The 13,859-nt window shown below is 49.0% G+C and overlaps 1 protein-coding gene across 1 annotated transcript in view; it reads right to left on the bottom strand.

Moving 5' to 3' along the window:
- htr2aa (5-hydroxytryptamine (serotonin) receptor 2A, genome duplicate a) overlaps positions 1-10,214 on the bottom strand; it is a 13,647-nt gene extending 3,433 nt beyond the window's left edge. Inside the window, exons 1-2 of the mRNA XM_062456203.1 lie at positions 10,031-10,214; positions 9,755-9,958 (exon numbers count right to left, since the gene is read on the bottom strand). Coding sequence (XP_062312187.1) covers positions 9,755-9,958; positions 10,031-10,214 — 388 coding nt within the window. The remainder of the gene's footprint in view (positions 1-9,754; positions 9,959-10,030) is intronic.
- Positions 10,215-13,859: the final 3,645 nt, after the last annotated feature.

The following is a 13,859-nucleotide window of genomic DNA, read 5'->3' as shown; positions in this document are numbered from 1 at the left end:
GGGCGAGGGGTTGTGAGGGTGAGGGTGAGGGTGTGGGTGTGGGTGAGGGTGAGGGTGTGAGGGGTGTGGGTGTGAGTGTGTGGGTGTGAGGGTGTGTGGGTGTGAGGGTGTGAGGGTAGTGGGGTGAGGGCGAGGGTGTGAGGGTGTGTGTGTGAGGGTGTGGTGTGGGTGAGGGTGTGAGGGCGAGGGTTTGAGGGCGAGGATGTGAGGGTGTGGGGGTGTGAGGGTGTGGTTGTGCGGGTGAGGGTGTGGGTGTGGGTGAGGGTGAGGGTGAGGGTGTGTGTGTGAGGGTGTGGGTGTGAGGGTGAGGGTGTGGGTGTGGGTGTGCGGGTGTGTGCAACTTTGATGTGAAAGTAAACAGTGTTCATGAGAGAGAGAGAGCTGAGCTCCCATCGGCCTGCAGAGATTGTCACGGTCTAACTATCCTGTCTGATGACTGTTCAACCAGCTACCCCTTGTATGCCCGTCTCCATGGGAACACTGCCCACTTTACTACAGCCTTCACAGGGATTGATCTAAATAACCAAAACCTTATTGAGCCTGTCATGTGGCTAACGATATTGGGCTCGGGCAAATAAAAGAAATGCATGTTGCTTTCTATTTAAGATTAAAATCAGTGTGGTGCTAGTCTAATGCTAAGCCCTTGTGTGCTTGTGTCTAAACACCGTGGTGGAAGATATCTTTCTGCTGTAGCAACTCTCACTGTGACTCTTCCAACATCCTCTGTCATGGTACGACTCCACAATACATGGATTACTTTTATTACGGTTATCAAAGACTTGGCACATTGAGGATCACTCTGTTCTTTTCTCCACAAAGGGGGGAGAGAGAGTCCCCCCTGTGTGTGGGCCCCCCTGTGTGTGGGCCCCCCTGTGTGTGGGCCCCCCTGTGTGTGGGCCCCCCTGTGTGTGGGCCCCTGTGTGTTGGCCCCTGTGTGTGGGCCCCCCTGTGTGTGGGCCCCCCTGTGTGTGGGCCCCACTGTGTGTTGGCCCCTGTGTGGGGGCCATGTGAGCCAGGCTGTTCCTCTTATCTCTGGTTGGCACTCTGGAGTCCCCCTGATCTGGAGCTGGAGTCTATTACATAGACGCTGAGAGAAGAGAGAATGTGTCTGTGGCAGAACATCCGACAGACAGACAAGCAGACACACAGACAGACCAGCAGACAGACAGACAGGCAGGCAGGCAAGACAGCAGACAGGCACGCGGACAAGCAGAAAGACAGACAGGCAAGCAGACAGGCAGACAGACAGATAGACAGACAGACAGACAGGCAGACAGGCAGACAGACAGGCAAGCAGAAAGGCACAGGCAGACAGATAGACAGACAGATAGACAGACAGACAGACAGGCAGGCAGGCAGGCAGGCAGGCAGGCAGACAGGCAGACAGACAGACAGACAGACAGACAGGCAGGCAGGCAGGCAGACAGGCAGACAGACAGATAGGCAAGCAGAAAGGCACAGGCAGACAGGCAGACAGACAGACAGACAGACAGACAGACAGAAAGGCACAGGCAGACAGACAGACAGACAGAGACCGGCAGGTGGTCCTTGAGACAGCGCTAATTGTAGGGTGAATCCCCCAGACGACCCAGAGAGGCTAAATTTGGTGAACAGCTAATCACTCTACACCCAAACAGTAGGAGACATCCACATTCAAATAGCTTCAAAACGGAGCGCTTGAAGGTTGCAATCCTTTTAGTCGTTAAAGAACGTTCCAGACCACAACTTTTACATTTTATACTGCAAGATGACATATCACGGTATACCATACTGGATTGTCATTCATATATATATTATTGAAACCCGAAGCCACAGGAAATGCTCTGTTGGGTATTTGCCACCTTCCACTCTCCTGTTATGTTATCTCATTTGAAACAAATGGATGAGTCAAATCAATATGGCGAGGCACTACCTAAGAATTTATTGCAGCTGTCGTCTGTGTTTTGGGCTAGTGGGGAAAGTGATTTGTTCAGTAGTGCGATGTAGCTGTTAAACACAGACCCATCCTTGACTCTGACCGCCAAATTCTGTAGTACCAGGCTCTTCAGATCCTTCTGCTGTGAATCCTATAAAAGCTATTTGTATGTCGCTATGGATAACATTTTAACCGTCAGCTAAATCTATGAAATGTAAATGTAGCTACAACTAAGACGTCCCAACAGCTACTGACGGATGCCTTTTAACTTCACAACAACTTAAAGAGCAGCCAAAGATAATACATAACCACAGTAGGAGCTTTTTAGACACAATTTCTCAAATGTGGCGCGCAAACTCGCAGTGAGTCTGTATTTTTCATGCAGACATGCACATGTGCACCCGTGTTTTTCTAACCAATGGTGCGTGCAGACATGTAATACACACACCATAGGTGTATAGTTTCTGACAGTTAAATAACGGCCTTCCGAGGGCTGTTGGTATTTCATGTTTGATTAAGAGTGTTCACCTCATCGGCCCCCATTAAATCAGCATCACGATCTTATCTTCCACCTTGTTAAACCTCGGAGCCGATTTAAGTCGGAGATACAATATCCAGGGCAGTCTCCAGCCCTGACAACACCTGCGGCCGGGCTCAGAAACACACACGTCAGTGAAAGCTATTTAGGTTAGCAGTAGTATGTCTATTCTCTCTCTCTCTCTCTCTCTCTCTCTTTTGCACAGACAGGAATCGAACCGGCAACCTTCTGATTACTAGCCCGATTCCCTAACCGCTCAGCCATCTGACTCCCATCTGTGAGTGTTCCCTGTTGTTATCCAGTAGTATGTCAACAGTGATGTGTATTGTGTGCTAACGGCAGAGACTGTGAGGGGAAGATATGTGCACTAAACATGCATGTAGGACAGAGTACTGTTGTTGTTGTTGTTGTTGACAACACAAAACATCACAACAGCAGGTAATGAGGAGTGAGTTGACCTTGAGTAAACACAGTCAATTAGCACATTCAGTCCTCCTCTAAATCCTCTCTATTGTCATCTTCCCTCTTTATCTCTCTCATTTCTTTTTTTCCCCCTCAATTCACATTTCTTCTCTGCTCTTGGATACACACACCCAAACACACACTGTCTGCAACACACTTTGCTTTTGTCACCGCAGTCATGGCAACTTGCCATGACTGACACGCACTGGAGGTCGCTATCGCCCTGGTAACAGCATTTTGTTTTTTTATTTTAGAAAGCTGTACGACTGAAGTGAATTCATAATAAAGACAGATACAGTTTGATCAAAACCTCACGGAGGTGGTTGATTCAATATGTTAGATGAAGAAGAAAAAATCCATCCCTGCTTTTAAAAGAGTTCAGTCATGTTATCAGTACTATGTTATTGGTTTCTGAATGAAACTCTTAACTCTTTGCTGACTTTTTGGCAGTTGCTGTAAATCTCCATCGCCATGGCAACCGGTTTTGTGGTAGACGGTTGGTGGCAGGACCTTAGCAGCTGTGGGTTCTGGAATACAGGAAGCCTGCAATTAGCCATCTCCTTGTTCCCTCACTCATTCTCTTTCTCCTCTCCTTTCCCTGCCGTCTGTACTTGAGGTTGTGAAAGATCATGGAAAGATCAAGGGGAGTCAGGTGGCTGAGCGGTTAGGGAAGCGGGCTAGTAATCAGAAGGTTGCCAGTTCGATTCCCGGCTGTGCCAAATGATGTTGTGTCCTTGGGCAAGGCACTTCACCCTACTTGCCTCGGGGGGAATGTCCCTGTACTTACTGTAAGTCGCTCTGGATAAGAGCGTCTGCTAAATGACTAAATGTAAATGTAAGTATAGGGAGAGAGTTCACTGTGTGTGCTGTTGTGAGTGTGTGCTGTCTGTCTCTAACGTGCATGTCTGTCTGTCTGTGTGTGTGTGTGTGTGTGTGTGTGTGTGTGTGTGTGTGTGTGTGTGTGTGTGCGTAAGTGTTGTCAGGCATTCCGCCTCCCTTAACAGAAGACAGGAGAGACATCTGTTTGACTGGAAGTGGAATGTTGTTCAAACCTCCTGTCTGTGCATTCAGAGTTTTATGTTGAGTGTCCTGTTCATCTTATAGCCATATCTTTGTCAAACATCTTAAAGTATATTTTATGTTGTGTAGATAGTCATGAGCTTTGGTATGTGGATTGTGTGTTTGTGTGTGTGTGTGTGTGTATTTGTGTGTGTGCCTGTTCATAAGTCAGTCACACAAATATGTATGCGTACTTACTTTTTCCATGAGTGAGTGTGTGTGTGTGTATGTGTGTGTGTACGCAGACATGCTGTATGTGCAGTACAAGCATGGTCATCTGTGTGTGTGTGGGTGTGTGTGTTTGTGACATGCTCCCAGTTTGGACTAGAAGACACATAAATAACACACGTTGGTGTAAACAAACACATCCACTTCCCCCTCCGGCGGTTGCGTTCATGTTTCTCCTTCTAGCCAGAGACCACCAGACCTTCCTGGCTCCAACTGGTACATCAACACTGTCACCGAACATAACCCAACCCCTCTCCAGACTAGGACCATAGATATATATAAAGGGTAGATGTCTCGTCCGCGTTGCCGGCCAACGGAGTCCCTTTCTCTCTCCATGCCTCCTCTCTCTCGGTCCTTGTCCCTGCCTATATTTCTCTCCCTCCTCATCCCTTTCTCTCTCACACAGTCTCTCTATCCCTGCCCCCCTCTCTCTCTCTCTCTCTCTCTCTCTCTCTCTCTCTCTCTCTCTCTCTCTCTCTCTCTCTCTCTCTCTCTCTCTCTCTCCCTGTCCCTCTCTCTGTGTCTAACAGTCTCTCTGTCCCCCCATTCTCTGTCTCTCTCTCTCACACAGTCTCTCTATCCCTGCCCCCCCCCCCCCCTCTCTCTCTCTCTCTCTCTCTCTCTCTCTCTCTCTCTCTCTCTCTCTCTCTCTCTCTCTCTCTCCCTGTCCCTCTCTCTGTGTCTAACAGTCTCTCTGTCCCCCCATTCTCTGTCTCTCTCTCTCACACAGTCTCTCTATCCCTGCCCCCCCCCCTCTCTCTCTCTCTCTCTCTCTCTCTCTCTCCCTGTCCCTCTCTCTGGGCCCGATCTTGCACCCAGCGCAATTGACTTTGTCAACGACGCAAGTATCATTCCTAGTTTGCACTCGAAGCAAAGCGGACTTTTCCCTCCACAGACACACGTCGAAATGACCTTGCGCTCCCGTGGGCGGTTCAGCGAAAAAGGAGGCGTGTTCCGGCGCAAACGTTCCCTGGTGCTATTTTGCAGTTTCCGAAAAACAATTCCGCCACTGACCAGGAAAAACATGGTCTAAAGTCAATGGCGCATTATTCAGATGCTATTTTAAGGGCGCAAGCTTGGTCCTTGCACACTGCTGGCGAGGCCAGGGTCTTCTTTCTGCAAAGCTACGTTACATTGTTTTGATTTATGGCGTGTTACATTTCTTCAATGATTATAAAAAGATTTTCATGAGAAATCTCTATGTATGTGAACATGATTTGTAACAATTGTGGCAATTTTCTCCCACGCCTGTTTAACCGAAGCTAATTTGGGTGGGTTTCTTCTCCCATCTCCATCAGAATCAGAAGTCGGTTTATTCGCCATGTAGCCTATGTTGCACAAACACGGAATTTACTGTGGCAGGAAGGTGCAAACAATAAACATATACGGGTCTTAAATTAAGTTAAAAAAGTACAATAGTTAAACTAATTCCAAGAACTAAACTATTTAAAAAATAAAATATAGGGTAGGCTATATAAAAATAAGAATAAGAATTTGAATGAGCAGCATGAGCGGGCAATTTCGTGCAATGAGAAAACTGCTCTGCCTTTCCCATACAATGTCACTTATCTATCTGTTACGGCCCTGACTAGAACGTCGGTCTCCTTGGCTGTGAACCGCTCTTGGCGTGCGCCTGGCAAATCCGCCGTTATAATAGCAATCCGCCATGGAACAAGCGCTGCTCTTAAAGGGAATGTGAGATGACGCTCTGATTGGTTTATTGCACGTTACGCCCAAACCACACCCATTAGTAATGTAGCTACTTCGGACCTACCCATTTTAGATTTGCGCCAGGCGCAAAGTCATTTATCCCGCCGGCAAAATAGCAACCGAGCCGGAGTCCCGCCCACAAAGTTACTTGCGCTTTGCGTTTTGATACTTGCGTTTCAGATCGTCAAAATAGGGGGGTCTGTGTCTAACAGTCTCTCTGTCCCCCCATGCTCTGTCTCTCTCTCTCAGACAGTCTCTCTCTCCTGTACCTCACATCTTCTGTCACCCTCACCACCACTACCCCCCCCTGAGGGGGATTCAGACATCAGTTGCTTTATCTTTCCCATTTTGCCGCTCTCTCTCCTGTTGGTCTGTTTATTTTCCTGCCGTTCCATCCCCCTCTCAGTGACCTGTGCCCTGCTATCGCACATCTGGTCTGTCGGAGCGGATAATGACGAAGCTGTTTTGTTGTGGTTTTGTTTTGTTGCGTGGTCGTGCCTAAGAGGAAGCCTCTGTTCATTCGAGAGCCGGCTGGTCTTTTATTTCCCTCGTTTTTTTGTCCAGCACTTTGAAATTGAAACCGACTCGAAAATGATTGTCTGTTCTATACAGCGTGTAAACATCTAGATTTGAACTTGGACTCTTTTTTTTCACCTGAAAAGCAGGACTGGGCCTTTTGCTTTCTTCTTCACTTTTCATTATCTTGTTCTGTATCCCATCTCTCTTTCTTCCTCTCTCTCTTTTTTCTCTCTCTCTTTTTCTCATGCTCTGACTGTCGCTCTCTCTCTCTCTCTCTTTCTTTCTCTCTCCATATCTCTTTTATCCATTCTCATGGGATTACAGTATTATTTCTAATCTAAAGGGAATCAACCATAAAGATATAGAATAGACTTTTATCGCATAAAACACATCCACGCTTCTTCAGAAAACATTATCTGCCAATGCCTCACTGTGTCTGCACAGCGTGTGTGTGTGTGTGTGTGTAATACTCTGCTCTGATATTTGATATGCAGCTACAGGAGATGAGGCGTCAGTGTTTTCCAAAGGTTTGACACGATTCGGACGTTCTTGGTCCAAAAGTATTTCTACTTCTCCTCTGAGAAAACCAGACAGGTTGTGATTCAGGCTGATTGAAAAGCATCTGCTTCCACCGAGCGTGAGACCTGCCGCAAGCAGGACAGGACCGAGCTCACTTACAGCGTCTTCCAACTCCCCAGGAACCTCTCAGAGGTTCAAACTGCCACAGTTTGAAAGCAAGGTTACGTTTGTTTTTTCGACGTGTAGCAGCTCTCTGAGAAAGACAGAGAGACAGAGAGACAGAGAGAGGATGACAAGGAGGGAGGCGGAGGAGAACAGTGAAAGGGATGGGGCGCCAGAGCGAATACAAAAGGAGACGAGACACTGGTGTAGAGGAGGAGAAATGGTGCGAGGCCCCAAAGTGAGAGAGAGGAGGACCGACAGAGAGACAGAGAGACAGAGAGAGGGGGACCGACAGAGAGACATAGAGACAGAGAGAGGGGGACCGACAGAGAGACAGAGAGAGGGGGACCGACAGAGAGACAGAGAGACAGAGAGACAGAGAGACAGAGAGAGGGGGACCGACAGAGACACAGAGAGACAGAGAGACAGAGAGAGGGGGACCGACAGAGAGAGGGGGACCGACAGAGAGACAGAGAGACAGAGAGAGGGGGACCGACAGAGAGAGGGGGACCGACAGAGAGACAGAGAGACAGAGAGAGGGGGACCGACAGAGAGAGGGGGACCGACAGAGAGAGGGGGACCGACAGAGAGAGGGGAACCGACAGAGAGACAGAGAGACAGAGAGACAGAGAGAGGGGGACCGACAGAGAGACAGAGAGACAGAGAGAGGATTACGGATAAGGGAGATCAGTCGAGAAATTAAGCCATTTATTTTCTTCCAGGGAACGTTGAGCCAACATCTTGCTATCGTCCTTAACCATGACAACAGAAGAGTCTGTCTTCAATACACACCTCACAGCAGAGGGCTAGCCTTCAGGGACAACGTGTAGGGTTGGTATAGGTGAAGAAGCAGAGCCCTGTGAGTCAGGGGGCTCTGGACCCTGTGAGAGGAGAAGAGCGAGGCGATGGCTCCCAGGAGGTCTTCTCATCGTATAGATGTGAGCCATCATCTCGATGCTTCAGAGCACCTTGTAGGCTGTGAGCAGATGAAAGAGTCTCTCCGCTGTGTTTCCTAATGCCTGCTTGTTAAACCATCAGAAGACGGTCACTGTTCGCTCACAACCACAGCTCCAGTATTCAGAGAACGCTCCCTTGGTGATTTATTGGGTCTGTAAGAGGCACACGCTGCCAATGGGGGAAGAGTTACAGCTGAGCTAAAGGCTTTCACCCAAATTACAAAACATCTGTTTACATGAGGACCCCACTATCTCTTACTGTTTCCCCTGGAATTGTGGGATACGTATCGCTGTCATCGGTCAAGAGGTGTCCCATCTCGTAATTGCTTCAACAGGACCGTTGCGCAATCATAACGATACTTGTTCTGGTAATGAAAGGCGTGTGGCACCATTGTGTCTCTGCGATGGCAAATGGCGTTGTGTTTGTGCTACACTTTGTTACAGATGAATCCAATCGGCCGTGACAGTGTGGCGACTCGAGAAAATAATTACAAACTGTCCGTAGCGTTTCTCTCTGCATCACAATGTTTAATGACTTATTTTGTCTTCTCATTAAAGAGGCAACGTCTAACAGGAAAGGTAGGTCAGTCTTTCCCCAATGCTTTCCCTTCAAAACAATTTAGCGTCCTCTTTCTGATGCAAATTAGTTTTCTACTTAGGGCTTTAAGCCCTCCTATGAAAGCAATGACTCGTGGCATTTACACATTTCCACAGGAGTAGCTTGGGAGGGGTAAACAAATGAACTAGGGACTGGGTTCCATGGGAAGTCAGAAAAGAGAGGGAGACCGAGACAGAGAACAAAAGTGTGTGTGGGGGTGGTGCGGGGTGGTGCGGGGTGTGTGTGTGGGGGGGGCTGGGGGGGTCTGGGGGGTGGTGCGGGGTGTGTGTGTGGGGGGGGCTGGGGGGGTCTGGGGGGTGGTGCGGGGGGTGTGGGTGGGGGGGGCTGGGGGGGTCTGGGGGGGGGGGTGGGGGGGGAGGCAAACAGTGGGATATCTTGACTTGGTAATAAGATAACAAGGCAGTCCTGAAGATAAGAAATCGATGTGTAAAATATTATCATACTGTATTTTGGTGATACAATAACTAAACCAATTGGACAGGGACCACTTAGAATGAAGGAATGGTCCATAAATCTTATTGCCAGAGGAGCTTATTCACTAGAAAGATCTTCTGTACTCCTCATCTCTAGGGACTCTTGATGGAGCCAATAGTGAACCTGAACCATCCTCACAATGAATACATGCATGAGAAATTAAGCATCAAGCCAAACTCATTCCAAGACGTGAAATTCATCAACAAGCCCTCTTGCCTCCGTGTGTTTAGTGACAGATGTGTAAACGGCAACAACAAACAGTCTAAGAGAACAGAGTCCAGCCAGCCTTAAAATTGGACATCTCAATTCACGATGATGTTTATAATTGAAAAGCTTTCGTAAAACCCTCTCAGGAACCACTAGCTACAGTGAACTGCTATCTGAAACATCACAATGACAGATGCCCATCATCAGATAAAGTGCGAGTTGAAGTACCACACTTGAGAAACCAAATATATTTCTTCACTGTATCGTCCAAACATTCGTTACTGCATTATTTAATCAGGCACATGATGAGAGCACACACACATATGCGTCACAACACACACACCGCACACAGTCTTGCACACACACACACACACCAGCACACTTACTGTAGAGGATGGTCACCATGGAGACAGGCATGACGAGGACCCCCAGCAGCATGTCCGCGACGGCCAGCGACATCAGGAAGTAGTTGGTGGCATTCTGGAGCTTCTTCTCCAGCGACACGGCCATGATGACCAGGATGTTCCCAGTCACCGTCACGGCGATCACCGCCAAGATCAGCAGCGCCGCCCAGTTCTTCTGCACCCCCGCTGGCGTAGCCGTGGCGCACCCCACCACCCTCGCCTCCTCCCCGGCCCCCCCGGCCCCCCCGCCCCCCCCACCCTGGGACCAGTTCCCCAGCATCAGCTCCATCTCGCCGCACCCCGGCACCGACGCGTTCCTGACTACGTTTCCCAGGGTTCCCTGGGTGCCGGGAGGCCAGGGGTCAGGGTCGAAGAGCACGGACGTGGTGGCTCGGGCAGCGGACGAGATCAGCTCTGAGATGTTTCCTCCTCGCAGGTTCATCGCTTCGCTTCCACGCTTCCAGCTTTTCCACGTCTTCACCCAGACAGGCTGCTGTGGTCTGTTACCTGACGAGGTGCGTCAGCGCAGAGACACCTCTGGTGTTCGTCTGCTTCATGGTGCCCGGAGCCCAGCAAACTGGGCGTCCACTGAACGTCCAGTCAGTGTCCGCTTCACAGCCCCTGATGAGAGGCTCTGCTCAGAACGCCAGGAAGAGAAGCTTTGGGACTCGTGGAAAAACTTGGACTTCTGCGAACAAAACGATGACTTCCGCTTAGCTGCTAACTCATCTGACAGCAACAGCCTTGCCTGTTGTTACAGTAATGGTAACACTAACCGATTGTGAACAGTGATATTCTAGGAATGGAATTGCTTTGGAATTATTCCAAACCGACCGGGGTAAATCCCTGTGAATATGTCCACCGCATTCAAGAATGATGTTCTTTATCCCAGACACAAGATCAAACCTTCCGATGTGTAAATTATTCTTGAAGACAAAACTGAAAAGTCTTACCTTCTACATTCTTACCTTCTACCCCTGCTTCAGTACCAGGTTGTCCAAAATCACAAAATAAAAATTAAAAGGTCCAATCCATTAGAAGTTATCGAGTCCTTATAATCCTTTTACTTCTACGCACCTTCAGAATAGAAATGCTGGGCGGGTCGTTTTTTCATGCGACTCCTAGTTCCATGTCAGCACGCTGGAGTTAGAGGAGAGAGACCATCCACTGAGTTTAAAGGACAGCGATCGCTCTGCGTGATTCCGGTGGCTCCGTGGCGTGTGTGTCCGAATCCTCAGGTGTTTCTCCTGCGCTCACTCACGACCGCACCTGTGCCTGTGTGTGTGCTCAATAGAGATGGATCAGGAGCATGATAAGTAGTGACAAGTGTCACACACACACACACTCTCACACACACTCACACACACACTCACACACACAAATATCCCACAGTGCTCAAAGAGGATCCTGCTGAGCAGGTTGTGATAAATAGAAAATCCTGGTCTGGGAGAAGAAGAAAAAGACTGGTTTTCTTTTCTAATTATTCACACACGCAGGTCCTCTTTGAATCTCTCTCTTCTTTGATGAGTGGTAGGCTGCCCAAGACTCCCGTAACGAATAGCGCTTCAGTAATCCTCCGCATTCAGTCAGCCTAACTTCGGCATGCAGCGTCTGTGCTCACACTGTGCTCTCTCTCTCTCCCGTCTCCCTCTCTCCCTCGCTCCGCTGTGGGTCTGCTCCACCCCTCTCCCTCCCCCCGATCCTGATTTGCACCGCTCCTGTATAGGTTCTTCCCCTTCCCCGTCCTCTCTCTCTCTGCCCCTCTCCAGCTCTCTCTCCCTCCCTTCATCCTCCTCCCATCGTCAGCTCTCCTGACCCCCCCCCTCTCTCTGTCTCTCTGTCTTCCACACTTCTCTCGTTCTTTTATCCTCTCACTCTGTTTCACTGACAGTTCCTCTGACACAGTCATTCCAGGGGCCCTTGGTGTCTCGCATACTATGCACACACAAACACACCTACACACACACACTCACACACAGAGAGTGGCATCCGAACAGTTAAGCTATTGAAAAATAGAAGTCCTAAAAGTTTGTTTGGGGTTATCAATCAGCCGTGCACTGACAGCTGGAGGATATATACATAGCAGGGGGACCCTCCAGGCTGTGCCAGCACACACACTCTGAACACACACACTCTGAACACACACATTCTGAACACACACACCTTCCTCACAGACACAGCGCCCCACATGACGTAGCCTTGCTAGTGGCAGCCCACCCCCACACTGCTTGGGAAACCTCCTCCCTCTCCCTGAGAGACACACTCACACACACACACACACTTACACACACACACCGTGCACATCACGGAGCAGAGCAGCGTCCTCAGAGCGTCTCTGAGCGTCCGACGGAAGAGGAGGAGGAACTCCACGTGAGGAGACAGGAGGAGCTCAGGACTAATGGGAGAGTCAGTACCAGTATGCAGCAGATACAGTATCGCTCTCTAACGCAGTCAGCCGTGTGTGTGTGTGTGCTTTCCTCACACACTCGTTAGCGACGTCAGAGCCATTTGCCATGAGTCACGGGAGAGAATGGAAGGTGACAGCCACAAAGTGATGACTGTTCTACTCCGTTTGCCCTTTCAATTAGCTGCATGCTAATCAGACACAATAGCTTTATACCGCGGCTGTGTTGAGAAAATAAGTCAGCGCCAATTAGCAGGGAAACATGCCTGCTGACTGGTCGAGATAACCAGCCTGTGCTGGTGCTGTGCTGCGGTGCATACACCTGGCTGTCACACAGCCGACACTGCAGAGCCCTCCAGGATTCTGCATACACCTGGCTGTCACACAGCCGACACTGCAGAGCCCTCCAGGATTCTGCATACACCTGGCTGTCACACAGTCGACACTGCAGACTCCGTCCAGGATTCTGCATACACCTGGCTGTCACACTGCAGGCCCCTCCAGGATTCTGCAGAGCTGCAGGGATTTTCCTTCTCCTCCTCCTGGTTCTGGAGACAGATATTCTTCCAGGGTGCTAAACTCCCTGCCCTTTAAGGTTAATTTAATTTAACGTGTTAATTGCGTTCGTTCGTGTGTGTGTTATGGTGTGTGTGTGTGTGTGATGGAGTGTGAGTGTGTGTGTTTGTGTGTGTGTGTGTGTGTGTGTGTGTGTGTGTGTGTGTGTGTGATGGAGTGTGAGTGTGTGTGTGTGTGTTTGTATGATGGAGTGTGGTCAACACAGTGATTCACACCATAACCCAGACGGCCCCACTTTTATTCCAGGCCAGATCATTTAGCGGGAGCAGCCCATAGGCTTGTTTATGACTTGATGAAACCACCAATAAAATAAAGAATCCAAAGAAATTTATGGAGGCAGCAGACTAATTTAGTCCCATTGTTATAAAGTATAAAACAAGACTTGTCAGAATTTATGACATTAATTTTCCTTCAACTCCTTTCCATTCTCTTTCTTCTTCTTTCTAAAATTCTATTTCTCTCTGACCTTGTTTTTCCTGTTCTGTTTCACCATTTCCATCATCCCTCTTTCTTTCTCTTTCTCTCTCTCTCTTTCTCTCTCTCTCTTTCTCTCTCCCGTGCACTCTCTGACATCATTATTTTATGATTCTGCAGTGTTATTATACAGTAGGTGGGGCTAGTGACTAGCCTTCAGTTGGTGTGGTTTATTTGATTGGTGGTTAAGTGTTCGTCATATCGACAGTCGTGTAAGTATCTCTTTGGAGATGTTTGAATTAGAAATGTAGTTTAAAACAAGTTAATGGAAGTGCAATTTGCAAAGAGCAGATAATAAATTAACTAAATGGTAAATATTTCCGTAGCATTTAGCAAACAAGACAGCATAATAATTCAACTGCAAGTTTTTAAGAGTTCTCAAACCGCACACTCATACAGTAGTCTAAGCACGCACGCACAAGCATCGGACACGCACACCGACACACCCACACTTGCACGCTCACACCCACACCCGCACGCTCACACCCACACTCGCACGCTCACACCCACACTCGCACGCTCACACCCACACCCACACTCGCACGCTCACACCCACACTTGCACGCCCACACCCACACTCGCACGCTCACACACACACACTCGCACGCTCACACCCACACTCGCACGCTCACA

The sequence above is a fragment of the Osmerus eperlanus genome, chromosome 3, assembly GCF_963692335.1.
Source record: "Osmerus eperlanus chromosome 3, fOsmEpe2.1, whole genome shotgun sequence".
NCBI lineage: Eukaryota > Metazoa > Chordata > Actinopteri > Osmeriformes > Osmeridae > Osmerus > Osmerus eperlanus.
The sequence above is the reverse complement of the archived record's forward strand: the minus strand, read 5'-3'. Positions and strand labels throughout refer to the sequence as shown.